The 27,581-nt window shown below is 53.7% G+C and overlaps 1 protein-coding gene across 6 annotated transcripts; it reads left to right on the top strand.

Moving 5' to 3' along the window:
* Nucleotides 1–74: 74 nt before the first annotated feature.
* PEG3 (paternally expressed 3) lies at nt 75–25,581 on the top strand. Of its 6 annotated transcripts, none has more exons than XM_031457261.2 (11): nt 75–240; nt 3,015–3,084; nt 11,651–11,726; nt 12,344–12,406; nt 14,329–14,494; nt 14,860–14,946; nt 15,677–15,835; nt 15,918–16,027; nt 17,433–17,535; nt 18,301–18,393; nt 18,527–25,581. In XM_031457261.2, exons 4-11 carry the CDS (start codon nt 12,356–12,358, stop codon nt 22,858–22,860), a joined length of 5,103 nt encoding a protein of 1,700 aa, XP_031313121.2. In that variant the 5' UTR covers nt 75–240; nt 3,015–3,084; nt 11,651–11,726; nt 12,344–12,355; the 3' UTR covers nt 22,861–25,581. The 6 variants fall into 6 exon arrangements, with proteins under 6 accessions (XP_031313121.2, XP_031313120.2, XP_031313124.2 ...); XM_031457260.2 differs by having other exon boundaries at nt 12,288–12,406; XM_031457264.2 differs by lacking the exon at nt 12,344–12,406.
* The last annotated feature ends 2,000 nt before the right edge of the window (nt 25,582–27,581 follow it).

Raw genomic sequence — 27,581 nt, 5'->3', positions numbered from 1 at the left:
CATTGGCCCGCGCTGGGTCCCGCCTCTGCGGAGAGCCTGACAAGGAGTCGCGGGCCGGGGCTCTTTGCAGACGCTGGGAGCCGCGGAAGGACGAGGTCGGAGCGGAGGAGGGGACATGTCCACCCTGGGCTGGTGGCGCCGCCGGGCGCCCGGGGCCGTGCACTAGACAGTGCGCGTGGGCTGCGCCGCCGCTGCCGAGCTGTTGGCCTGGGGCGGGGTGGTGCTGTGAGGTGTGGTGAGGTGAGTCCTGCCGCCCCAGCCTCGCACCTCCGCGTCTGGACGCTGCGTGGGCCGGATCGCCGCAGGTCTGGGACCCTGGTCAGCTGGCGGGGGCTGCCGCTCTTGCCGCAGCCGCGCTTGCCGCAGCCGCGCCATCTTGCGTGGCCGGCCGGGGTCTGGGGTGGGGGCTGCCGCGCCACCTCCCCTATGGTAGTGAGGGACTGGACAGCCGGCTGCGGCGCTGGACCTGGGCAGGGGGCGGGCCGGCCACGGGCTCCTGTCAATGAAATCCGCTGGGGTGGGTGCCGGAGAAGTGGCGGGCCCACCCTGATGGGTGTGGGTGGGCTCTGGGCGCCCCCCGCTTTCTTTGGCTCGGTCTAGGGGCTGCAGAGGACACCCTATCCCACCGGGTCCCTTACTGTACAGCCCCCCTCCGGCCTCCCCTGCATCCTCGCCAGTCTTTTGGGGCGGCACTTATTTGCCGCAGTGGCGGTGGGAGGAGCTATGGGCCTTGAGGGGCGGGGCTGAGGGCTGTCGTGCCTGCCGCGTATTTTCTCTGGGCATTGATGTGCTGTGGGCCCCGCCCACCCTGGCGCCATCTTCGATGTGGGCAGCTAAGATTGGCCGCGCAGGCGCCATGTGGGTTGGGGCGGGGCCAAGGGCAGTCGTGACTGCCGGGCACTTTGGGCTGTGATGGTCTGATAGAGCTCCGCCCACCTCTGCGCCATCTTTGATGCGGGCAGCTGAAGCTTGGCTGGCGGGCCGCAGGGGTGCGGCCGAGAGCTGTGGTGCGCTGTGTTCTTTGCAGTGATTGAAGGCTGAAGGTTCTGGCCACCCTGACTAGTGTGGGTTCTGAACTCAGACTTGTGAGACTGGGCCACGGCGGTGGTTGGGGGGCTGTTTTGTCGGCTGGGTCCATGTGGCCTAGAGTTTGCCTGCTGTCGTTGTGGAGCTGTTTGTCCTGAGGGTCAAGGCTACAGGCTGTTTCTCCTTGGCTGGGTCTGGGGGCTGCAGAGGGGCAGCCCTTCCCCTGTTGTCTTCCTGGGCTGCTTTCACCCTGGGGTGTGTCTGGCTCCATCTTTTGGGCAGAGGTGCACCCAAGCTGTGCTGCGCAGGTGCCCTGTCTAGAGGCTGAGGAGGTGGGGCCACGGACCCACTTTGGGGACGACAGTGCTGCAGACTCTGCCCATTCTGACACTGTGTTGGCCGACAGGTGGAGCCGTCATGAATGACGGCAGGGCTGCAGGGGGCGGACCGAGGTAGGAGCTGTGGAACCCTGCCTTCTCCAGTGCTCAGCTTGACAGGTGGCTCTGAGGCGTACTGCGCAGGCGTAGTCTCGAAAGAGGGTGGGGCTACAAGGGGCGGGCCGAGGGAGGGGCTGCAGACCTTGCCCACTCTAGCGCTCTGTTGACTGACAGGGGGCGTCCGCTGCAAACTGCGCAGGCTCCATGTTGAATGCCAGTGGGGCAGGCTGCAGGGGGCGGGCCTGAGGGTGGGCTTTGTGTTTTGAATGATTAAACGGGGATTGCAGACTGTTGCCCATATAGCGCTTTGTGCGTTGTCTGCCAGGTGTCTGCCAAGGCTCCATATTGAATGACAGAGGGGCTGGCAGCGGGGGGCGGGCCCAAGGGTGGGGACTGCGTGTCCTGAGTGACTGGCAGCGCTGCAGACCCTAGTGCTACATTTGTGGGCCAGTAGGTGGCAGCCGAGGTGTACTGCGCTGGCGCCGTCATCAACCCCAGTGGAGCTGCAGGGGGTGGGTCTGAGGGCGGGTCGCAGAGTCCCGCCCACCTTTGCCTGCTGCACATGCGCCATCGTGAGTGACAGCAGGGCTGTTGGGTGGGCCGAGGGGCTGTGGTATCCTGGGAGACGCAGCCCGCCCCAGCCGTCTCCGCTGGTCACTGCGCAGGCGCCAGGGTGGCATTGGTGGGCTTGCCTCCGCGGCACGTCTCGGCTGCCGCGTGAGGTGGCGGCCGATGCCGTGATTTCCTCTGATGGGCGCAGAGCCTACTCCCGGGACCGTGGGGCCGAGGTCCGGCCGCGCACAACCAGGTCATGTAGGAGGAAACTGGGAATGGCAGTAGATTTAGGGAAAGCGGATAGCAGTTTGCGCTGTGAGGGGCGTGGCGTGGGAACTGAGGGGCGGCGGAGGGGTGGGGCGGGCTGCTCTCACCGTCCCCTCGCCCCCCTGGCCTGCTCCGGCTGCCCACTGAAAAGCCCCCACGCTGTTTTTTTTTTTTTTTTAAGTGATTCAACTGGATTTCTCCCTTCCGAGTATGTGGTGGGAGAAACCTAATTATACACCCTCAATGATTGATAGTATTAGCATAAACCAGCACCACATCGTGAAGGTACCTTCCCAGGGCCTCTGACAGACTGCATGCACTCTCTGAGGCACAGTGGGACGTGAAACAGGGAGGGAATCCGTGGGGGGCATGTTGGTAACCTCTGACATGCTGTGTAAGGTTCAGTGAGGATACCATTATCTAATGGTAATGATAACAGCATTAAGGTCCTGTCATGCTACCTGTTTTTTCAGTGTCTTGATTTGCGCACCCATTGATAAAACTTCATTGGGAAAAGGCTGTGATTACAGCCCTGGGTCCAACATATGCTTCAGGGAGCAGTGTCTGTGGCCCTTCCATCCTGGGAGGGGAAGCTGTTTTTTCCTGGTCCCACTTGACCTCTGCCACTGTAGGAGGTAAAAATGCAACTGTTGTGGGTTCCCTTCCAGCCTGAGAATCCAGTCATTGGAAAGTAAATTGAGTGTCTCACATTTTCTTTTCCTTCCTCAGCTCTACTCTTCCCTGAGACGACTGGCAAGAGGAAGAGTGACAAGTGTGGACGCTGGGTGGCTGAGCCCAGGTGAGCTGTGTTCAGTTCTCACAGCGCCATGCCCATGCTTGGAGTGAACACATCCTTCCTCACCCTGACGCTTCCTGCTGCACATATGTGCCACGTGGCCACACAAGCACGGTTTGTGCTCTCTGAAACCCCTTGGGCTCTTCTGGTGGACTGCATGTTCGCCAGAAATCCCCCTTGACCTCATGCTGTCCTTTTCAGTGTCCTAGCTCTTCCCAACACTCACTGCTTCAGGCTTGTCTTTTCTTTCTTAACGGGTGATCCAAGAAGCACGAGAGATTCATCAATTCATCTATCAAGCATGGCTCCAAGTGAGACATTGGAAAAATAATTGTGTGATTCATGCCTTAAAAGAGTACATTCACTACAGTTAACTTACTCTGAGAGAAGCTATCTGGGGTCTCCCTGAGAAAGTGAGGGGCATCGAGGCTGAGCCCTAAAGGGTGGTGGATGGTAGTGTGTTGTGAGAAAAGTAGCCCTAAGGGGGCAGGAGGTCCGGGTGCCTAGAACAAAGGAAAGAAAGAGTGGTGTTGGAGGTGGGATGAAAGGAGAGCAGGGCTGCACTGTGAAAGGCTTTGCAATCAGTGGTAAGTATTTGCGCTTAATCTGAAGTCTTACGGGAAGCCATCAAGGTATTTAACAGCGGAAGTAACATACTAACCAGATTTGTGTTTTTAAAATGTCATCTGTAGGGTTCAGAAGGGGAGGGTGGAAGACCACCTTGGGTCTGGGTGAGAGAGGGTGATGCGGATTAGGGTCACAGAAGGGGGATAAGTGAATTGGATGGATTTGAGAGAGGTACTGAAGACAGGGACTAAAAAGGGCTTTTCTTCTTTGTTTTTGGTTTGCCGACTATTTCAGACCAGACTCAGTGAATCATATTATGCAGGGAAGTGAGCAAAATAGCCAAATATTGCTCATTCCATCAGCAAGCATTGATATTATGCCTGATCTGGGACAGGATCACACTAGACTTTGGGTCTCTGGAAGTGAGTGATGTAATCCCTGGCCCCAGTGTCTATTGATTGAGAACTCCAGTTAAATGGAGGGTAAGAAAGCATGCTTATCAAAAGATGTGGCTCTGCTGGTGGTGTATTACCACCCAGGGAAAGACTAACTCGCTGTCCCAGTGGCCCTGGGGATGGGTTGGTTTATCCCTGGCCTCAGTGAATGCTCCAGGGATCCAGTGTCTGGTGCTCAGAAACCCTGCTTCACCTAAAGACCCCTCCTGTGTTGGAGATCCACGTTAACAAAGCTCAGGAGGTTTGTATAGGCCGTAACGACTTACTGGTTTATGTCGAAAAATAGTGTGACTGAACTATGTCGTTACTGTTTTCTCAGTTTGGATATATTGATTCATGGTGGGAGATCACTGCAGCAGGGACCCAGATACTCAAAAGGGTGTGTGATCAGCAAATTCTCTCCCTGTAGGCAGACCTACATGGGAAACGAGACCATAGTAAGAAGGTTGCTTGGTGAGTACGGATTTAAAATGAGAGGATATGGACAAGCGTTGATAACACTGGCCTGTATGGAAGCCTGGTGATACTGCCTGGCTGCAGGGAGGCTCTTGCTGGGGTTACCAGGACACCAGCAGCCCCCCGTCTGCAGCGCCCGCCCTCCCCAGGCTCCATTCAGGTTAGGTCTGACCAAAGTGTCATGCTCCCTCCTCTACATGGTTATAGATGGACTTCCCTTTTCATGCCCTCCCCCCTTTAAAAAAATCTGATCAGTCAATTATTGATATGAAAATATGGTCAGATATGTCATACTGGCTCAGAAGACATTTTGTCTGTTTAACTTACCTGTCTTTCAAAATTTGGGGGGAAATCCTTTGAGAATGGACAACGATAAGGAAATCTTGCTGCAGAGTGGTAAGTGCTAAGTTTATGTGATGGAGGGAAGCCCAGGGCGATGTGGCAATTATCTGAGAGGAGCCACTAACAGACCGAGGGTGGAAGTCGTGGCTGGTGTGGCAGGGGAGTGGTCATGTCCTCCATGCTCCCGTTCCTGTACAAAATTCTCACCCAGACAGCCCCTGTTGTCCGTAACGGTGTACCTGTTCATAGTTGATTGGGCCAGGCCGGACACCTCAGCCTAGGGCAGAGGTTCTCAAAGTGCAGCTCCTGGAGGGCTTGCTGGAATCCCTCTTTCCTGGTGAACCACAGGCCTCCTACATCAGCCCCTGGAAAGGAGGGTGCATTTTTCAAGCTTGAGAAGCACTGTCCTAGGAGTCGAGCCATGGTTGCACTCACGGTCTCAGAGTTCAGGTGAGTTAGGCACAGACAGTGCAGTCGGGCGGTGTTGGACGCTCACCCTGGGCGGCGAGGCCGGACTGGGCTAGGCCAGCGTCTTACTCCCCGCGCGTGCTGCCGTGGAGAATGTCGGTCTGCAGAAAGAGGCAGGGGAACGGCGCAAACCAGAAGAGAGGAGTCCGCGCACCCTGCTGCCCCTGAGAAATGGAGAAACTAACTTCCTCGGTTCCTGACCTTAAAGTTCTCAATTCCAGCCCCTGTAATGAGGTAGGTAGAACGAGTGAGGGGCTGAGTCTAGGGGCACCGTGAGGTGGGGCCGAAGGAAGTAAGCGGAAGCCGGACTGAAGAGCTTTCTCTCCTCCCCACGAGCTGCTCTCCCCTGATGGGCTGTGGGAGCCTGAGGCCGCGCGCCTCCTTGGCTTCTCCGCACACGTCCCCACCGCATTTCCAGCCGCCTGTGTTCTTAGATGGGTTCTTCCCTGTTGAACACTTGGCCCGTTGACCTTTTGACACCACAGATCCCCTACTTACGGCAGGGATGCCTGATGAATTCCTTCTTTGTTTCAAATAAATTAATTGTGAGGTCATGCTTTTGTTTTCTATGTGTTTTTATGAAATAGGAGTAGAGTGCTGTAAAACGTTCGAAGAATGGCATGAACACCTCTACACAGAGCATGCTGGCGACTCTTGACCAGCAGGCGGCCCCAGCTCACGTGCGAAGCTTACCCTGCATCCGGGGCTTACAGCGCGCGCCCCTTGTACATAGATGTGCAGCGTATTGAAGGGCAGACCTTGAGAGGGTGAGGAAGAGCTGGCACCCTGTCAGCCCCTCTGCCCAGTGTGGAGGTGGAGGCATTTTACTTAACTGGCTCCCGTCATTTGCCTGTCTCCTCTCCTCCCCTCCCCCGCTTGGAATTGGTGGCCTCCCTTGGCCCCTAGGACCAGAGTCAGGCTGGGTCCCTGCACGTCCCCACCTTCACCCCTGTTGTCCGAGTGTAGTCAGACGTTTTAAAATCCTGCCCTTGGCTACTGCTTGACTCATGCTAGGATTCCTGCTCCAGAGAGAGCACAGAGGGAGATGGGGAAGCTTTAGGAACTAGGGTGTGTGAGAACCCACCTCCAAGCCTGGAGTCAAAAGTGACAGGTTTGCTGCCTAGCCAGAGTTGAGTTGGAGCTGTGGGACAGAGAGGATAGCAGGCGGGGAGGTCAGGGGCTGGGCGTGGAGCCCAGCACGGGTGCACTGGTCTGCGATGGTGTGGAGGGACTGGGGCCCTCTGGGAGGGGACGGCAGGGGAGGGGTGCTGGTGAGCAGTGACGGCAGAAAGGAAAGACAAACAGCTACCGAACCTCATGTTCAGTTTTTTTTTTCTGATTGTGAACTTAAGATAACACTGAATAGAAATGCAGAATGAAGTATCTTTTGTTAATTATTTTTTTCTGATTTTCCACACTTTATGAATAGTCTTCATAGAAGTTTACATGGAAGTTATCTTCTGGTTTGGTTTGTATGTGTTTCCACACATTAAAGTATTGAGTACCTGTGTGGTTTTTTTCTTTTTCTTTTCTGTTTTAGCGTAAATGAGATTATGCCCAATTCATCAGCACCTCAAACTCAGGCTACAAGAGTGAAGTATGCAGGGTGTTAGGCAATATTTAGTTGTGGGGAAGGGTGTGTGGTCACCGTGGAGGGCTTGCCTTCCCTTCCTCCTCTTTATTTGGAAAACCTTTCTTTAGTGTTTAATATGCTTGCTTGCCTTGAGATAAATCACTGCTGTGCTTAGATGGTCTCCTGTCTCGCTCTTTTTAATTTGTAGCAGGGCTCCTGGAGCCCCCTTCCCCCCCAATCCGTCACACAGAGCTGTCTGCCCTAATGGGACATTATCCTTGTGTTCCTGGAATAGCTCTCGTGGTCAGGGGCTATTGTTTAGACTTCTCTAGACTGGATTTAGCTGTTTTTGCATCTCAGTGTTTATTGAGCACCTCTATGTGCCAGTCCTGTGAAGATAAACAGACTGGTGAGAAGGGCGCCCACTCTCTTGGGCTGGCACGTCCCAGTGATGGGTGGGTGCTGTGGTGGGCTGGCTTCCCCTGGCCTCCACGCCTCCTTTGGGCGTCAGGCGAGCCTGAGCCCACAGAGGATGCCTTCCTGCTGCTCCCCTCAACTCCAGCCACCTCCAAACAGGGATCTTCTGTTTCCTTCAGTGGTGGGCGTGGCTGTTGCCATGGAGGCAGCCACTGGCCTGGGGGAGTGGGGGCGAAGTGGGTAGAGCAGTTCCGCTTTTGATTGGCCGGAGGCACTGTCACTGGAGGAGTTCACCTGGGAGCTGGGTCTTCCCAAGGGTGAGGTGAGTATGGGGCCCTGGCAGGTACTGACTCAGCACCTGGCCTGACTCTTGGTTGCCCTTCTGGCAGCGGGCAGAGGACAGAGTGAGTCAGGGGTGAGGGTTGGGTCACTTGGCCAGGAGGGCACCTAAGCTCCTCTCAGGGGGCCCACCTGGTAACCAGTCAGGTCACCCCATGGAAGGGTGACCAGTGTCCCTGAGTTTGCCTCTAGGACGGCCATGACAACAGCACATCAGCAGGCGTGTACTCCGCGGTGAAGTGGTGTCACCTGCCATCGCTTACTGCTGCAGCTTTTTCATTTTCATTTTACCTTTTACAAACTGGAAATTAGAGGTGCATTCAAGGACTCAGTTGTGGTGGGCAGCTGACTTTTTAGCTTTTTATTTTGCCTCATACTTTACATGCTTGACTACCTTTGCCTGTAAGTGGAGACTTGCTGGTTCAAAAGGAATAGGCATTTTTAATGTTTTAAAAATATATGCCGAATTAACATCCAGAAATAGGGTTCACACTTGTACCAGCCAGCCTCTCACCACCACTGATTCTTATTTTTGAAGTAGCTGCCCACTTGGTAGGCCAAAAAAGTATTCACTGTAATATTGTACATTTTTTTGATTTCTGATGTGGATATTGGCTCTTACCACTGATTTTATGAACTGTGTATTCATGTTCTTTATATTCATGTTGAGTCACTTTTTTCTTACTGCTTTCTAAGAGCCTTTTACATTTCAAATGTTGTCATCTGTGTTGCAAGATATTTTCCCCCTCTTTTTCTGGTTTGTTTTTATTTTGGCTGGTGTTTATAGCACACAAAACTTGTACCCATCTTTATTTTCACATCTGCTGCGTGGTGGTGTGTCAGTGGTCTCTACCGTCGGAATTCTGCTCAAGCACTCTCCTGACTGTCCTTGTTCTTTTGTTCTTTGCTTCTGTAGACAGTGCTTCTGTGAATGCACCTGTGAACTGTGTCTTGTGCTCATGGGCAGATGGGTCTTATCAGTTAGAGTTCAGAGTGGAGTTGCTGGGACAAGGAATGGCATTGCATTTCTCTGCTAATAGTTGCTGGAGTTCTGGGGTATTTCAACTTGCAGCTGCAATTTCTCTGAGTATCTCTTGGGTTCGAGAAGTTTCAGCTTGATTCTTTGGGGTTTTCAAATTGTTTGTCATATCTGCAGATGGCCAGTTTAGGGTGTGGCCTTGGGCCGAGTCAGGGGCGGGCGGGCGGGGCAGGGAGGAGCCCTCAGCGTTGGGAATTAGCGTGCCTGCGCCCGCCCAGCCTCTGGGTCACGGCTGGGTAGCGCAGTCTCTGAAGGCCCCCGCTCATGCCTTTGCCTCGTGTTTTGTTTTACCTTTGAATTTGCTTTTTTGACTAGGTGATACATACTCATGGTAAAAATAAGTAAATAAACACAAAAGGCAGAAGGAGACTATGCAGGGAAAAAGTAAGTTTCCCTTAGCTGGCCTCCAGCTCCCTTCTCCAGAGGCAGTCACGGTTCGTCACTATCAATAGCCTCTTCTCATAGAGCCTTCCAGAAACCACCTGTTTAAGTAAATGCACCTGTTTTTACGGTTGCTTAGAATGCTGTACACATAGCACAGGGAACTATATTCAGTACCTTGTGATAGCCTGTAATGAGAACACGAAAAGGAGTGTATGCAAAAAGCTGGATAACTCTGCTACACACCAGAAATTAGCACTACGTTGTAAATGACTGCACTTCAGTAAAAAAAGAACAGTACTATACACGTGTCCCATTCTGTGCTTAACTACCCTGGAGAGCATCTCATGTCCATTTATTTACAGTTGCCTCGTTATCTTAAAGGGTTTCAGAATCCTAACGTGAACATACCACATTCTGTCCATTATGTGTGTGTTCTTGTACGCATGTCATCATGTATCTCTGAGACAGAGTCGTAGAAGTAGAACTAATAGGACAGGGTATATACATTTTTTATTTTGATAAGGAGCCAAATTGCCCTTCATAAAATTCGCATTGCCACAAGCAGTCTATGCGTATGTCAGTGTTCTCTTCACACGGACATATGTGTTGTCTGTCTTTATGATTGTTCTGTTCTTTCTTACTCTCAAATGAGTTTTCTCTGCCATTGCGGGAAAGGAGTAGGTAGGGCCTGATTTTTTCTTTTCTTTTCTTTTTAAGGGTTTCCTGTTAAAAGTCTTTCCTTTTTCAACGCCCTTGCTGACCAAGGGCTGTTTTCTTGGCCTGGTCAGAAAATCCTGAGCATGTTTAACAAAGATCATATTTGTGTAGTCCTGAATTTCTTGAGAAGAGTGAGTGAGTTTCCGGCATAGAAGCCGGCTTCAGCCTTGTGGCAGGGTACTCGTGGTTGTTCAAATGGTCACGTGATTGATGAGCAGGAAGTCCTCCATCTCCTTCCTGCGCTCTGAAAGGGTTTTTATAGCATGGTAAATACTTTGCTCGTTGAAATTTTATGAGACGTTAACTCCTTCAATCATTTCATCTTTTTAAATTTCTTCCCTGGATTATCCTCTGCTTCCTGAGATAGGCTTGCCAAATATTTATATTTTCTTAGAAAAATTGTTGATTCCCTAACAGATTTTTTGAAGCCTACAGTTCTTATGTAGAGTCTTCTCCTTTATGCTTCAAATACATGCCTATTGGGAAGAAAAATCAATGTGGTAGAGAAGTATGTATACAAAAGTCAAAGTTGCCCCTAATATCTCCTAATTTTATTATCAGGTTAGAAGACCCTATCCCTGCTCCAGAGTCATCAGAATTAATCTTTTGTTTATTTTATTTTGATTTTAGTTTTAGCATTTTCGTGCACGGTACGCCCCTTTTTCCCCCAAGTGAAATGATTGGCTGGTTTTCCCGTTGCTGGTGTTATGCATTGAAGTAATCCACACATTCCCTGCTTTTTAAGAGCTGCTTTTTGTAGACTGCTGAGTACTTAATTATGTACATGTAGGAAACGTACTGTGACCTTGGAAGTGTCAGTCTTTTGTCATAAGGTGCAGGTGTTTTCTGATTGTTGCTTTATTGCTCTGGCTTTGATGATCTAGACAAGAGCATCACTTGTTACTTTCATGTCGTCTTTCTGCCTTTAGGCACCATACTAGAAAAGAACTTCTTTAACCCTGAGATTATATTAAAATATTTCTTTTTGTGTATGGTTTGTTGACCTTTTGGTGTATGAACTTTCAAAATGTTGATCCAAATGAAATTCTTCTAGGTCAACTTAGAACCATGTCAACTTCCCCAACATTAATACTCTTTGAAATTCTATTAGAATGGTATAGGTTAACTTGGGGCAGTGTTTAGAGCCTTAATATGCTAGAGCCGTGCATCTCCTGTGACTACCCTGTGTCTCTCCAGGTTCTGCCTTTTCTGTTGCAGTGTAGTGTATAATTTTATTCCTGTGGGTGCCATTTTCTCTCATTAAATCTTTTTTTATTTTTATAATGGAGTTTTTCCTGTTTTTTTCAAGCTTGTTATTGACACATACTTAGATTAGATAGTCTGTTATCAGTGGGTTTCTTATTAAATTATTATAAGGTCTGTTTTCTTTGATTTGCAGTGTCTGAGTGGACAGTCTTACAACAGAGTGATTGTTCTGTACCTCTCCTTGTGCCTCCCGTTGGCCCCCCCACCCCCGGAGCTGGCGGGCACTCTGTAGGTTGATGTGCGGTAGTAACAGTGTAAAGACGTTTGCGTCTGCTCTCATAGATGAGTGTGGTCTGCAGTTTGTTAGTGCTTTCTTGGTTTTCTGAATTACTCTGGTTTCATCAAGAAAATTTGAAAGCTTTGTATTTTCTGTCTCTGGCTGGTTCATATGACATGCGATTGGCCTTTTCTTGAAGGTGATATATAAGGCCTCACCCCTGATGCTGTCTCAGTCTACAGCCATTTGGAGAATGTTTCCTGACACTCTTTACATTTCTGCAGTTCTGTTTATTTGTCCTTGTATTTCTTTCTTTAAAATATCTGCAGGTGCCTGCATTTGGACTCTTTTCCTGTGGATAGCTGCCTGTTCTGAAGTTCCAGAAAGGACCCCATTCCCAAACAGGTGATTTGCTATCAAAGGGTGTCCTGTGGCCACTGAGAGGTGGGGCTGCTGTCAGACAGGGGTAGGGGCCGAAGTCTCCTCTTGAGTCTGATGCCACAGGGCAGGCTTGGCACTCTGTGCCCCTTACCGTGCGGGCATGCTGGCCTTGGAGGACCATGCTTGTGTCAGGGCAGTCCCTCCTCACCAGGTCCTTGGTAAAATTGACTGTTCTCTTGTCCAGAATGGCACACCAGTTCTCCAGAGCTCGGACGCTTGCCATTTTCCTTCCCCTGCTTTGGAACCCTTGTGCCTGGCAGGGTGTTACGTGTCCTCTCTGTTGTCTGGGAGGGCAGGGCAGGCCAGGAGTGGGGAGTCGCAGAGGTGCCAAGGTCAAGGTGATGGAGGTGTGTTTGAGTTGGTTAATGCTGAAGCCCTGGAGGCCCATGGGGGAGGCAGGGGAGGGCTGTTTGCAGGGAGCGGAGTGGAAACCCATCACTGAGGAGGGAGTTTTCCACATTTATGCCCAAATGATGACGGCTGCTTTAAGACTGAATAATGAAACACCTTTTGTTTTCTCTTTAGACGTTAAACAAAAATTTTTTTTAAAACTTACTGGTTTTCCTTTTAAAACAAAAAAGAATTTTTGCTGCATGTGGTTTTGTTCTTCTCTGGAAGTAAAGCCAGAAGTACAAAACTGTCAGGTAAGTTCATTCACCCAAACCTAGATTTCTTTCCCACGTTTGCCTACTTTCTTGCACCAGCTGTGGCTGACCGCTAGTAAAAAGCCTGCATTATAAAACCTACATGCAAGTAAGATGGTTTAGGTGAAGGGAAACGGGTGGCCTTAATTGGTTACGTTAAAGAGAAAAAGGTGGAAAATCAGGTTTTATACTCAGTCTAAAAAGTTTTCTTAAAAAGAGAGGGGGCAGCTAATAAGGACAGCTAAGGAAGCAATACAAGGACTGTCCGAGTAGAAAGCTGGTTCTTTAGAGACGCCCTGGATCCCTGACAAGACTGATTAAGGCGGAAGGCTGTGCGGGGGGCGGTGTCAGGAGGCCCCTTCTCTCTGGGAGTAGCAGGTGTTCGCCGCCTGTGCAGGCTTCTGTGGATTTAGCCCCGTTGTAGGAGCTTCCCGTGCCCCCACCAGCGTGGTTGTCAGGGCACGGCGGTGGGGGGGGGGGGGTGGCGGGGAACAGCGGGCAGGGGCAGGCGAGGGCCGCTGCACGCCAGGGTGCGTGCCAGGGCACAGGGTCGAGGGAGCCTGGTGGCCCCCTCCCCAGAGACGACACTGTGCTCCTGCATTCGGGTGGTAAGAGTGCACAGCCGTGCCTAAAACCAGCTCTGAAGTGGGTTTGCGCTTGTCGTTTTCCACACGCTCTGTCGGTGTTGCTGTGTGACTTTGTGTCAGGCCCTGGGGGTTGGTGATGGCAAGGTCAATCTCTGCCCTTCACCAGCTTTTACGTGGGGGCTCAGGCAGGTTCAGTTTGAACCTAAATGCACTAAGTGCTCGCTCACCGACAGAGGGAGTGAGCGTCAGCAAAGGTACCTGAGGGCATGGTGTTAGCTGTCCAGCCACTCTGGCCCATAGAACTTTCCTGATGAGGGGGATGTTCTGTGCTGTCCAGGAGGGTAGCCCCTGGCCCTTGGAATGTGACTGGTGCCGCTGAGGTGCTGAACTTCAGTTTCATTGTTTTTAACTTAACCAGCCACAGTTCATACAGCAATGCAGGTGCAGAGAAATTAATGCGGGCGCTTAGAATCACATTACCCAGAGCTGAGCACTTTTAACACTTCTGTGTGGCCTCTATCTTCCACATGCTGTATACTATTTTAACAGTTGTGTTAGGGGAAGAAATGCTCAGAAATGGCAGGGTTGGCCCGGCACCCCTCTGCCCTCTTTCCATTTTTGCCAAGTTAAAAATGGACATCCCGTTCTAGTAATGGCCAGTGCCCTGGGCTCTTCCCCTGTGCCATGCACTGGGTAGTTAGGCCTTTTAGGTATATCAGCTTATTTAAGTCTCACGGTTCTAGAGGGGGTGTTGTTTCCATTTTGCGGAGGTAGGGACAGACTGCAGGACGTTGACTGTTGCCCGGGGTCATAAACCCAGTTAGCGGCAGAGCGCACTCCTCACGCGGGTCTGTGTGGTGCTTGTAACCCCCGTGCATGTGTCTGTGGTGGTGGGGTTCACGCGTCTCCCCCGCCCTTGGCCTGCTCGCAGAGCGCTGTTGCTGCCCCGTGTGGAGCAGCCCCACACTGCTGCCTGGTCCTTGACTTCTGGGACATGTGTACATCTCCTTACGATCCACAGGTACTTGAGTACTGGCTGTCCCAGACTGCCGCATCTTTCCTGTTGACTCATATTTGGTTCCTCCAGGGAGAATTTTCCTTAGAAAAATGCTGCCTCCAAAATACTTGTCCGCCACCAAGCCCAGGAGGTCCTGGGCCCCAGACCTGCGTGGGCTGGACGGCGCCTTGTCTGGGGAGCCGGACGCCGCCCTAGGAGAAGGCGCCGCTGACTCTGAGTTCTTTCATCAGAGGTTTCGGAACTTCCTCTACGTGGAGTTTGCTGGGCCTCGGAAGACCCTGCTCAAACTCCGAAACCTCTGCCTCGATTGGTTGCAGCCGGAGACTCGCACCAAGGAGGAGATTATCGAGCTCCTGGTCCTTGAGCAGTACCTGACCATCCTTCCAGAAAAGATCAAGCCTTGGGTGCGGGCAAAAAAGCCGGAGAACTGCGAGAAGCTCGTCTCTCTGCTGGAAAATTACAAGGAGATGTACGAGCCGGAAGGTGAGGGTGAGATGGAAGTCGCAGCCACTGGTGGGCTGGGCCCGACTCTTCTTCTGTCGGGGCATCCTGGAACAGCTTGTGAGTGTGCCGGCCCCCGCCGCGGGACGCCAGGTGCCCCTTCCCACTAGCCGGGACAGTGGACCAGAGCTGTGCCTTTCATGGGACCTGCATCCAGAGGTGGGGTGGGAGGGGTGGTCGCAGCGTGTCCCCGCCCAGCAGTGGCTGGGAGGGAGGGACGAGCGTTGGACTCCCAGCGTGGAGTGGAGGTGGGATGCAGCTGCGGGACCGGCGGGGGTGAGTGGGTGGACCCCACTCGAGCCCGTTGAGGGGACACAGGTGTTCAGTCGGTGTCCGTGTCCTCTCAGATGACAGCAGCAGTGATGTCCACAGTGACAGCAGCATGAGCCGGAACGCAGCAGAGTCTCCGCCCCGCGCTGCCTACTCCTTCCGCGGTGAGTAGCCCGCTTGGGCCGGGCCTGGCTGGTGCCCGCTCTCCCTGCGGGGCTGCCTCCTGCAGAGATGCATGCGTGCGGACACCGTTCCGCCTTCCCTGGCACAGACCTGAGGGTGATGTGCATTAAGGGATGATGTAATGAGACATTTGACGTCATAGCAGACACGTGTACGGAGTGGAATACGTCTTATTTTTAATGATGAGAGAAAATATTTAAAGCCACTTGAAATCTGCAGTCAGCTGTCTCAGGCTGTGCCCACAGCCTCCCCAGGAGGGACAGAATTCATCACCTCTTTGCCACTAAAGTGTCTGTACTCGCTAACGTTTTGTTAAAGTGAGCTTTCTGCAGGAGCACTGCTTTCGGGGCGGGCATGTGTTTTGTTTCTTTGGAGTAACGTGCACATTGAGATTGGTTGGGCTAAGCCAGACGGTAGAGGGTCTGAAGTCCGTTCTCCTGAGCGCGGACTTGGCCATGAAGGAGCTGGAAACCGGAAGTTTCTGGGGGGACCTCGCTCCTCAGCTAAGCTTCAGAACCCACCTTGAAGCAAGGCCCGCTTGGGCAAGGCCTCAGAGGCAGCGCTCCAGCTCCAGGGTACCAAGCTGCCCTTGAGACCTCAGCGCGGGGTCCATTCTTGGGGGAAGGGCATGGGCAGCCTTCCCTCCCAAAGGGGCCTGTGTTCGCATGAGGTGGGGACATGTGTGTTAAAGCACTTGTTTGGCTTTCTCAGGTGACCGAGACCGGGACTGGGACCAGGACTGGGACCGAGACCGAGACCAGGACTGGGACCTGGAGCAGGACCGGGTGCGGGACCGGGAGCACCGCAGGGGCAGAAGCAGGGACCTGGAGTCTCGAGGCCGCTGGCCGTACGCCAGGAACCCCAGAAGCAGTACGTCAGCCACCCTGACTGCTCCCAACGCGTGCCAGGTCGGCCCGGCCTCGCCGCTTCACGACACCCTTTCTCTGCCCAGGGTTTCCTCAGCGGGATCTCTCCCTGCCCCTGACGGAGCAGAGCACGCTTGCCGAGGAGGGAGAGCACAGGCGCAGGGACTCCCTGCTGGACTGCGAAGCCGGGCCCCAGGTACGCTTGGGCTTCCTCTCGTCCGGGGGCCGTGCTTGTCACGCAGCGATGTTTCCTTCTTTCTCAGGGGGATGCGGCCGTCTGCCCCTAGAACCCCACCGGGCTGGGGAGGCAGCCCCAGCTGCTCCCTGAGAGGAGCCCAGGCCTCCCCAGGGGTGGCCAGCGGCCGGGGTCAGAGGACCGCTTTCCCACTCGGCGTTTGTGTCACGTGGTCGGTCGGCCACGTGGGCTGTTTCCTGCTGGGCAGGGAAGCACCAGGATCCTGGAGGTCTTTCTGGCCTCACTGGGGAGACCGCAGAGCAGACTGGCAGGAGAGAGCTGAGAGGAGCGGGCTTTGAAGCCCAGCTCTGCTACCTGATGGCTGTGCAGCCTCAGTTTCCTCATCTGTGAAATGGGTTTGGTGGTCGCCTCCCCAGGGCTGTAGTGAGGAGAAAGTGATTCTCCCGTGTAGGTACAAAGCGCCTAGCATGGTGCCCGGTGGGCACACGGTCGGTGCCGCAGCTGTGCAGGTGCGTTCAAGGCAGTGTGCCCCGGAGGTGGGTGCAGGGAAGGACATGGGGTTTGAGCTGACTCCAGGAGCAGGGTCACCTGTGACATGGCAGTGGGGAGGGGGGCCAGGGAAGGAGGAGCCAGGGCACTGAGTCTGTAGGTCCCAGGGCTGCCAGTCTTGTAGCAGGCACACGGGTGGTCTCCATAGAGGAGGTGCGCACGCCTGGCCGTTCAGCCCAGCCTGAGGGAGGAGTCGGGTGAGCGGAGTGTTACAGAGGCTTGACTTGAGCTTGAAGGGAAATGCCTTGAAGGCAGTGACGCATGACATCTGAGGGAGAGGAGCAGTTGGCCAGGCGAAGCCTGCAGGTCAGGGCATCCCTGGCCTTCGGGAGAGCCCTGGCCCCGAGATGTGTTGATGGTGGCTCCTGGGGTGGGGCTTTTAAGGGGGGTCAGGTGACGGAGGGCCTTACGTTACTCTTGGTTGTCTGGGACTTGAGCCCACGGCAGCCCCACGTTGGACAGCGGCAGTGGACACAGGACACCGCGGGCTGGGGCTGGGGGAGGCCTTGTTGCACTCCTGGCCAGCGTCTGTGCCACATACGCCGTGCGAGGCTGATGCCTCTGCAGGCCAGAGCCCTCCCAGCTCTCGAGGCCCAGCCGCGGCCCCGCCTACCCTGAGCTGTCCCTCGGCCAAACCCACGTAGCGCTGGTTCTCTGCACCCAGTTTACCGTTCACCGTCCTCTGGTTGTTTCCCCAAGGTGGATGCGAAGCAGGTCCCAGGTAGACCCTGGCCTGGGTCACTCGGAGCCCCCAGCGCTGTGAGCGCTTCCTGCGCCCGATGTGTGTGTAGCTCCCGTGCTACCCGCGGGCCCCAAGGGAGCAGCTCCGCTGAGAGGTCTGCATCTGCTGTTACAGGATGCAGTGTCGTACCAGGATGTGGTGGACCTCGCCGAGGACCGGCAGCCGCAGAACCCGGTCCAGGACAACATGGAGAACTACAGGAAGCTGCTCTCGCTGGGTGAGCCGCTGCCAGCTGTCCTCTCAGTCTGTGTGAGCGCTTTCGGGCGTGGAGGGCGGTGGGAGCCTTGGGCCGATTCCAGCCAGGCCAGGCACAGACACTAAGATCTGTGTTTTCACAAACCAGTCTGGCTTTGGATGAAGAATGCATTGTACAGGGTGGGGGGACACAGGGAGACACAGTGGAGGTGGACACAGGACACAGCGGGTGGGGAAGGAGGCTTGGTCACACTTCTGGCCCCAAGAATTGCTCTTTCCAGAGTGGTGACCATGGAGACTTTAATTACGCATTGAGAACAGGGTCTTGAGTTCCTGTTTGGATTCCCCAGGGGACATCTGGCTCAGGTCCTAGGAGGCAGCTGGCTCTGCAGGAGAGCGAGCTGTGCAAGAGAGTCGTGTCAGGCAGCGGAGCCTTGAGGAGCTCCCATGTTTGGAGAGCAGGTAGGGAAGACGGTCAGGAGGCAAGAGAACCATGAAGGCCAGTGAGAAAGAGGATCTAGATCTACGAGATAGTCACGGGAAGGGGAGGACTGAAAGGGGTGCACTGCATTCAGGGACGCTCGGAGGAGGGCTGCATGCAGGTTTCTCAGTGATGTCAGGAGAGCCTGCGGCCTGGGTGGTTAGGAAGCGAGACTGCAGACAGAGGACATCTGGAGCATTGGACGTGGGCCGCCTCACACTTCGGGCTAAGAGAAGGCAGACCTGCCTCAGTTACGTTGATGAATTGTGGCCCCAGTGTGAGATGTTGTGTTCTCCCTGTGAACAGGGGTTCAGCTTGCCGAAGACGATGGCCACTCACACATGACCCAGGGCCATTCCTCGAGGTCAAAGAGAAGTGCCTACCCAAGCAGCAGCCGAGGTGAGCCCGTGTGTGTGTGCGTGCGACACACGGTGCCGCACACCGGTGAGCAGACACCCAGACACTTCACACTGCAGTCACACCATCGTGGAGCCTCACTGTTGCTTTGCACTTACATTGGGTTTCTTTTCAGGTCTGAAAACTATGCCTGAAACCAAAAAGTCCACCCACCGGCGGGGGATCTGTGAAGATGAGTCTTCCCACGGGGTGATCATGGAGAAGTTCATCAGGGACGTTCCGCGCAGCCCCAAGTCGGGCAGGGCAAGGGGGCCTGGTGATCGGGTGCAGAGGTTCTCCAGAAGGGCAGACAGTGGTTGGAAGGACGTTCCATTCAGCAACAGGGAGTCGGTGATCCAGGAGAGGGGCTATGAAGGGAGTGCCTTTGGGGGAGGAGGCTTTAATTTTAACTCAAACCTTGTTTCCAGAAAGAGGGTTCTTGAAAGAAAAAGGCGCTATCATTTTGACACAGACGGGAAGGGCTCAGTTCACAAGCAGAAAGGCTGTGCGAGGAAGAGGCCCTTTGAGTGCAGTGAGGTGAGGAGAGCTGTGAGCATGAGCAGCCTGAGCGCGCCCCCGCTCCCCGACTCGCAGCCCTTTGACCTCGGGGCAATGCCCTACGTGTGTGATGAGTGCGGGAGGCCTTTCAGCGTGATTTCCGAGTTTGTCGAGCATCAGATCATGCACACCAGAGAGAGTCTGTATGAGTATGGCGAGTCCTTTCTGCATAGCGTGGCCGTCAGCGAGGTTCGCAGGAGGCAGGTGGGAGGGAAGCGCTTTGAGTGTAAGGAGTGCGGGGAGACCTTCAACAAGAGCGCCGCCCTGGCCGAGCATCGGCAGGGCCACTCGCGGGGGCGCCTGGCGGGGGGCGCGGACGAGGAGTGCGAGGAGCCCTTCATGGCCAGCCCGACCTTCCGCGAGCTGCAGAAGATCTATGGCAAGGACAAGTTCTACGAGTGCAGGGTGTGCGGGGAGACCTTCCTCCACAGCTCGGCCCTGGTGGAGCACCAGCAGGTCCACGGCCGCGGGGGCAGAGAGGATGGGCGCCGTGAGGCCCGTCGGCCCGTCCCGGCGCTCGGCGAGCTCCCGAAGACGCGCGGCTCGGAGAGGCGGTATGAGTGCAGGGTGTGCGGGGAGGCCTTCCTCCATGGCGCGGCCCTGAGGGGGCACCAGAGGGCCCACGCGCACAGCCCGCTCTCAAGTCAGGGCAGGGGGCGCGAGGAGGCCTTCACCCCTGGTCCGTCCCTGAAGAAACGTCAGAAAACCTACTCAAGAGAGAAGCCCTACGACTTTAAAGATCCCGGGGAGGCCTTTAAAAGGCAAAGCCCAGGCCTCACTGAGCTTCAGAAAATCCATTCTCGAAAGAACCTCTACGAAGGCAGGGGGTGCCCGAAGTCTGCCATTCACAGTGCGCCCTTCCTGGAGCCGCAGAAGAGTCACACCATAACGAGGCCGCCCGAGGACGAGGAGGCCGGGAGTGCGTTCGCCGTCAGCGCCAGCCCTGCGGACAGGCAGGAAGCCCTGTGCCGTGCGAGAAAGCCGTATGAGAGGTCTGTCATTCACAGCTTATCCTTTGCGGGAGCTCAGAAGAGCCACAGCGCGGCGGGGCCCGCCACGCCGGAAGTGGTCCCAGAGTCCCCCCTGCAAGGCTCAGGTGTCATCCAGCGTCCAAAGGTCCTGGCTAGAGAGGGCATCACTGAAAGAAAGAGACACGAGACGTCCGTTATCCACAGCTTAGCCACCTTCAGGCCTCCCAGAAGCTGCAGTGGCAGCGAAGTCACTGGACGTGACGAGAGGGGGGAGTCCTCCGCTTACCTTCCAGACCTCCGTGGTCAGCAGCAGAAGACTCCTGCCAGAGAGAACCCTTACAGAGGGAGCAAGACGCCCAGCTTCACGGAGTCCGTCATCCACAGCGTGTCCCATAGTGAACCGCGGACGAGTCTGGCTGGAGAGGGATCCAGTGGATTTAAGAAGGATGGCGAACCATCTGGTCCCAGCTCAGGTGTCCGTGAACATCAGAAGGCTCGTGCTAAGAAGAAAAACATTGAGCAGAGGAATTATGAGACCTCTGTAATCCACTCCCTGCGTTTTGGTGACCCTCAAACGTTTCGCCCTAGAGAGAAATTTTATGAATGTCCAGAGTGTGGAGAGTCCTTTGTTCGTAGCTCCGACCTCACTGAGCATCAGAAGATACATGATAGAAAAAAGCCCTCTGGAAGTAAAAGCTACATGCGGTCTGTCATCCGCACCTTAGCCTCCACTGACCCTCAGACCAGTTACGCTGACCAGCCGGCTCAGACCAGCTGTGCAGACCAGCCGGCTCAGACCAGTTGTGCTGACCAGCCGGCTCAGACCAGTTACGCTGAACCACCAGCTCAGACCAGTTACGCTGACCAGCCAGCTCAGACCAGTTACGCTGACCAGCCGGCTCAGACCAGTTATGCAGACCAGCCGGCTCAGACCAGCTGTGCAGACCAGCCGGCTCAGACCAGCTGTGCAGACCAGCCGGCTCAGACCAGTTGTGCTGACCAGCCGGCTCAGACCACTTACACTGAACCGCCAGCTCAGACCAGTTATGCAGACCAGCCGGCTCAGACCAGTTACGCAGACCAGCCAGCTCAAGCCAGTTACGCAGACCAGCCAGCTCAAGCCAGTTACGCTGACCAGCCGGCTCAGACCAGTTACGCTGAACCACCAGCTCAGACCAGTTACGCTGACCAGCCAGCTCAAGCCAGTTACGCTGACCAGCCAGCTCAGACCAGTTATGCAGACCAGCCGGCTCAGACCAGTTACGCTGACCAGCCGGCTCAGACCAGTTATGTGGACCAGCCCATGAGCAATGAATGTAAGGACTGTGGGGAGTGCTTTGCCACCACTGAAGACCTTGGCGCGCATCAGAAAATCTACGCCCAAGAGAAATTCCACAGCGGGAAGCTGTTTGGAGACTCTGTCATTCAGGGTGTCAGCCTCGATGGGCCTCAGCAGGAGGAGCCTCGGCAGGACGAGCCGGAGGAGCCAGAGGAGCCAGATGATGAGCAGGAGGAGGCTGAAGACTCCATCTATGGCTGCAAGGACTGTGGGCTGGGCTTCGCGGACCGCGCAGACCTCAGGGACCACCAGAGAGTCCACGGTCGAGAGTATGTGGTCGACAGTCGTGAGCACACGCGCTCCGTGAGCCACGCCCACCCCTTCGGCGAGCTCCAGAAGGACTACCTTGGGGAGCAGCTGTATGAGTGCCCGGCCTGTGGGGAGTCTTTCGTTCACAGCTCGTTCCTTTTCGAGCATCAGAGGGTCCACGAGCAAGATCAGTTTTACGGCCGCCAGAGGTATGATGAGCCCTTTGTGCAGCCCTTGGTGATCAGCCCCCCGAGGCCTCGGGTCCCACAGAAGAGTCCTCCTGCCGGGCTGTCCCTGCAGTGCCAGGTGTGCGGGCGAGACTTCATCCACGGCTCCGTCCTGAGCCAGCACGTGAGCGTGCACACCGCGGAGGGCCTGCCGGAGCGCGGCCAGCGCAGCAGGGGCGCCGTCGGTGCAGGCTCAGCCCTCGCTGAGCTGCAGAGAGACCCGGCCGAGGAGAGGCGCTACCAGTGTGAGACCTGTGGGGAGTCCTTCCCCAGCCCGTCCGACCTGCGGGAGCACGTGAAGGCTCACGAGAGCGAGGAGCCCTATGACTACGGTGCCGCCTTCGTCCACACCTCCTTCCTCACCGAGCCTCCCAAGGGAGACTCTCCCTTCTACGAGTGCAAGGACTGCGGGAAGTCCTTTCTGCACAGCACAGTCCTCACGAAGCATCAGAAGCTCCATGCGGAGGAAGAAGAAGCAGCTGCAGCAGCCCAGGAAGTTGAGGCCAATGTGCTCGTGCCCCGGGAGGTTCTGCGGATCCAGGGCTCAAATGTGGAGGCTGCCGAGCCTGAGGTGGAGGCCGCAGAGCCGGAGGTGGAAGCTGCTGAGCCCAATGTGGAGGCCGCTGAACCCAACGGGGAGGCTGAGGGGCCAGACGGGGAGGCCGCAGAGCCGAACGGGGAGGCCGAGCAGCCCAATGGGGAGGCCGAGCAGCCCAATGGGGACGCTGACGAACCAGATGGTGCAGGGATTGAAGACCCGGAGGAGAGGGCAGAAGAGCCAGAGGGAGACGCGGATGAGCCCGACGGGGCCGGGGTCGAGGACCCGGAAGAGGAAGTCGAGGACCCAGAGATTCAGGTGGAAGAGCCCTACTATGACTGCAGGGAGTGCGGGGAGACCTTCACTTCTAGCGTGGCCTATGGGGAGCACCTGAAAACCCACGCCAGGGTGATCATATTTGAGGCCGGGAACGTCTGCGGGGAAAGCTCACACTACACCGAACATGCCAGCACCAGCACCGGTGACAGCGGCAGGGCCGATGACAAGCACTTCACGTGTGACGTCTGCGGGCAGGTCTTTGGCGACCGCTTGTCCCTGGCCAGGCACCAGAATACCCACACTGGCTGAGGCCATGGGCCAGGGCAGAAACCTTCACCTAGGACTGGACCTTACTAAACCACAGAGCACTGGAACCAACCCACGGTGATGTCAGTGGGGAGCTTCCCTTGGCGTGTACACACCTGACTGAACATGAGACAACTCAGCCCGAAAAGAAACTGAAGGTGGAGACCGTTCGGTCTCAGCTCTTCCCCATCCAGCCTGGCGTACGCGTGTGGGGAAGCCGTCCCACACACCTTACCTTTCATTTGAGTGATCACATTGAGGGAAGACCCGAGGGCTTTTCGAGGCTACGGAAATTGCCCCATTTGTAAATGACACTCCTCTAACCTATGTGTAGTGTTTCCTGAGATGTATATAAAATAGCAAATCATAGCAAAACAGTAATCACGTGTACTTGGATTCGCTGTGACACACAGTGACAGTTTACTTGAAGAGGTACCTGACGTGGTACTCTCTGAGGTTTGTTTTTTTTTTGTTTTAGGTTTTTTTTTTTTCTGGAAGAGGAAGAGAGCACCAAATTAGAATACATTTGTAAGCATCTTAGATTCTTAGAAAGATTTACTGTGCATTATTTGAACCGCATCAGTATCTGTGAGTAATTGACTGTTGTTCCTGTAGAGGTGCAGGCATGAGAGAGAAGGTGTCTTTGACACTTTGCTGTTTGAAAAGGGAAATACTTGCATCGCCCTTTTCAGCCACTCCGTCTACACCGACGCTTTGGAACTTAACGCTGTGTAAGCCTTTACTGTTTGTGGATTGGCCTTTTTTAACCCCAAACCGATCGGTTGCCACCTTGTACTTTGCAGTGAGTGGTTCTCGTGCAAAAATATTACAAGTTTTGTTACTTCTTTTTTTTAACCAACTTGACGTGTGTTCAGTAGTGAATTCACAAAAGCTGACGCTTTTCCCTGTAAATCTTACGTCTTTGCCTTTAAAGAGTGGGTTGCAACCATCACTAGATCACGATCGTGCCTAATGAGGGTTGAGAACCGCAGGGAGAAGCTCGGCGTTGTAAGCGAGGATGCAGGCTGCCGCTCTCATCACTTCCTCCGCGCGCTTCCTGCCTTAAGTGACCGTAGAACGCGGCTTCGTCCGCGTGTCCTGCCGCGAGTCCGTCCGCGCCCCGCGTGCCCCGGGGCTGGCACCCTTAGAGCTCTCTAGCGTTGAACTGAACTCTCGTCTTCACCTGTCTGACCCTCAACCCCTGCCTAACTTGCATTAAAAAAAAAAAAAAAACTTTCTTTACAGTCAACTCAAGCTTAACGTGGACTCAGGTTCCCCAGCAGCCTTAATCCGTCTCGTGCCGTCCGCCCCTTCCTAACGCGCGTGTCTCAGCGGCCCGGCGGGGCTGCGTGTCTGCCCCCGCCTCCCCTGTGATCCAGGTTGCCCTCACGGCTCGTGGCTTCGCGTGTCCTGCGCTGGACCGTCCTCGCCGTTCGCTTCCCCTCCCCTCGCGTAAGTGGCGATTAAGAAATTTTTTGGCTTTGAGTTGGCTGGGAAAAAAAAAATTTAATTTAAAAAAAAAAAACTTAAAAAAGAGGATCTTATCTTGTAAATTAAGTGAGCAAAAATTTACGAGCAGATCATTTGGGCGAGCAAAATTAAAACGCCTGCTGGGGTAATGTGTCTGAATCTCACTCTCCTGGACCCGCAAGGTTAGGGCTCAGGTGGAGCGGGTCTGAGCTGGAGGGAGGGAGGGAAGGCGGGCCAAACTCGAAGGAGCGGGGAGGTGAGAGCAGGAGGGGGAGGGAGTACGCCAAAGAAGGGAGTCCTCCTGCGGCGCCAGACAGGAGGGTGAGGAAGTGGACAGAAGGGACCCGAAGGCCGGGTAGGAGAATGACTGGGCAGTTTGGAAGAAGGGGCCTTTTTCGTGGCGTGGTGTAGGCGAGGCCAGCTGCATAAACAGACCCGAGGTTGGAATCGACACCCCTGAAAACGGAGGGGCCGTGAGGGGCTTCGTCGGAGGCGAGGAGGACCCTTGAGGTGGGAGCCAGTCTGGGCGTCGTCAGGGTGAACGTGGGTTCCTCGCTGTGGGCACTGGTATTCGTGGGTGGAACCTCTTCAGAAGGCGACTTGCCAGATGTCAGGGTGTCCGTTCCAACCTTAGGTCCGTGGGAATTAGGAACAACTTGTAAATGCCAAAAATAGGAGAACAATTAAGTGAAGGCATCCGTGGACTCTTCCGCAGCTGTTTAAAAGTGATAATCATGAAGAGTGATGTAGCAGCATGGAAATATATTTACGGAATACGAAGTGGAGAAAACAGGACACAGAATTATATTTATACTACAGTTATAACTGTTAAAAATGCTTATAGTCAAAGGCTGTTGTGCTGCTGCTGTTGTAGGCTTCTAGGTGAGCATTATTTTCTTAAACTTCTTCAATGTTCTTTATGGTAGTGTTACTAAAAGCTTATAGTCACGTTTCCATTGTGAACATAATTTGAACTCATTATCAGACACTTGGAAAACACAGAAAAGTGGAGGAAAGAAGAATCCATATTCCCACCATCCAAAGAGATACACTCTTCGAGCCCTTGTTTATTCCCGTTTCTGCGCCCAGGCTTATAACTGTGTCAGAACGTGTCTTCGGAACGGCTGTTGCCTTTGCGGAACTGTGGCTCAGCACTTTCATCTTAGTGTCTTCAGACCCTTACAGTAGTGCCCTGGTAACAGAGTTTATTATGTTTGTTTTCATGACAAGCATAATACGTACCCAGAGGAAAAATTGGAAAATACAAAATAAAGTTAAAAAGAAAAAGCAAGTCACCGATATTTCCGACACCCAACGACCGCTGTTAACATCCTGGCCTGCTTCCTCCGTCTTGTTTCAGAGCACAAGCTTGTGATTGCGACAGTGTTAGATGTGTGCGCATAAAGTCTAAAATGAGAAAAATGAGGAAGTAATTAAGAGTGTGTCATTGTGGGATTATGGTTAAATATTTTGTCTCAAATTCCTTGAATGATCTTTCGTGTTTCGGTATTAAGTCTTCTGTATGTGTTTTTCCATTACAAGTACAGTACATGCTCATGGCAAACTCTCTGGGAAGGTTCAGTAAAAGCAGAGGAAAGAAATTCACCCATATTCCCGACCCCCAGCAGTCACTTCTGTTAACACCTTGACCTGTGCACCAGTCAGATTATTGGGGTGCTGGTGATGAGTGTGCGTGGGGGAAAGACGGGGAGAAATACGGGGAACAGTTGAGAAATGGTTGTGTGGCCATGGTGGGGTGGCGGTTAAGTATTCTGTCTCGGTTTCCTGAACGGTCTTTATCATAGTGTTTCAGTAACCTGCCTTCATTATGTGTGTCTCCGTTATAAACACAGCATGTGTTCATTATAGAAACGTGGACATTACAGAAGTGTAGGAGAGAAACTCACCCGTATTTTCATCATCCAAAGGCTGTGGTTAACATCGTGACATACTTCATCTTGTTTCTGTGCACAGGTTTTTGGTTTGTCAATATGGTTGTGGTCGTTCTATCTGTAATAGTGTCAACAATAAAAATAAAGTTAAAAATAAATAATCTTCAGCCTCTTCTTTTGTGCATTTTAAGTGTTTGGGGTTGTTAAAAAATCCAAAAGCTTAGTCTCTCCTTAGGCCTTTAAGTTTGGCTTAGAAATCTTCCTCCATGTTTAATTATTGCATATTTCAACAATTACTTCTTTTTTGAATATTTTTTCTTTCTTTTTGTATCTCCTTGTTTGTTTGTTTGTTCTTTAATGGAGGCACTGGGGATTGAACCCAGGACCTCATGCGTGCTAAGCATGCACTCTGCCACTGAGCTATACCCTCCCCCTTCGACAGTTTCTTCTAAGGGATCTTTTAGTACTACATGATTCTGCATTTTTAACTGCACTAAAAAAATTAAAACGTACATTCCAATAGTGTTTTTAAACTTTTTTGTTGTTGGTATTCTTTTTAAAAAAATTTTTTAACACCTTTATTGTGATATGATTCCTGTACAATAAACTACACATATTTTAAACTAGTTAACCACAAGTATATTTCAGTTACTTAAGTCTCCATTTTATTTTTTTATTTCATTCAAATGAGAGATTCTCTCAAAGACAAACAAGAATGACCCCTTAACATAAAAAATGTTAATATTATGGTTTGGAATCTGTTTAAGGTGTCGGCCCCTAACTCTTCCCTGAGGTTAAAATGGTTGTCCCTTGTGGCATCTGCCTGCGGTCACAGCTTCGAGGGTCCTTCTGTGATAAGGGGCGTCTGCCTAGGTCAGGGTGAGAGGGTCAGCGCTCTTTGAAGACTATAGTGTGAAAGGAAGCAGAGAAGGGAGTGGAGTGAGGGTCATGGGGTGGCCCCACCAGCACCTACCCTCTTGGGGAGTGCTTCTCTCCACCCGCACCTCAGCTAGGAGTGGGGACTGTGTGCACCCCTGCCGCCACGGGGGTTCTCTGAGGTTTGGTGCTCGTGGTTCCCAGTTCCAGTCAGACCAGACCCAGACCCAGACCAGGGCTGCCAGGTGGTCACATAGGCTGGGGCTGGGTGTGCCGCTGAACAAACAGCCCGGAAGAGCCTTGTGCCAGAGGGGAGCTTGGTTCCTGGTGCTTCACCCACCCCAGTGCCCAGTGGATTCTGGCTGAACTGCCCCTCTCTGGGCTCCCTAAGAACTCCGGCGTCCTCAAAATAACCCTCCTCTCACACAAGCTGGCTGTGTTCTTGGTGTGGGTTTCACTGTTTCCACCAGCCCCGAATCCTGTCTC

This window comes from Camelus dromedarius, chromosome 9 (assembly GCF_036321535.1).
Source record: "Camelus dromedarius isolate mCamDro1 chromosome 9, mCamDro1.pat, whole genome shotgun sequence".
In the NCBI taxonomy this organism is placed as follows: domain Eukaryota; kingdom Metazoa; phylum Chordata; class Mammalia; order Artiodactyla; family Camelidae; genus Camelus; species Camelus dromedarius.
Note: the sequence above shows the minus strand (reverse complement) of the source record. Positions and strands in the feature narration are given on the sequence as shown.

Coding starts and splice junctions, on each gene's coding strand:
- PEG3 (XM_031457255.2), top strand. CDS start 14,101: ATGCTGCCTCCAAAATACTTGTCCGCCACCAAGCCCAGGAGGTCCTGG. Junction 17,536..18,300: donor CAGGAAGCTGCTCTCGCTGG/GTGAGCCGCTGC, acceptor CCCTGTGAACAG/GGGTTCAGCTTGCCGAAGAC. Junction 18,394..18,526: donor CTACCCAAGCAGCAGCCGAG/GTGAGCCCGTGT, acceptor GTTTCTTTTCAG/GTCTGAAAACTATGCCTGAA.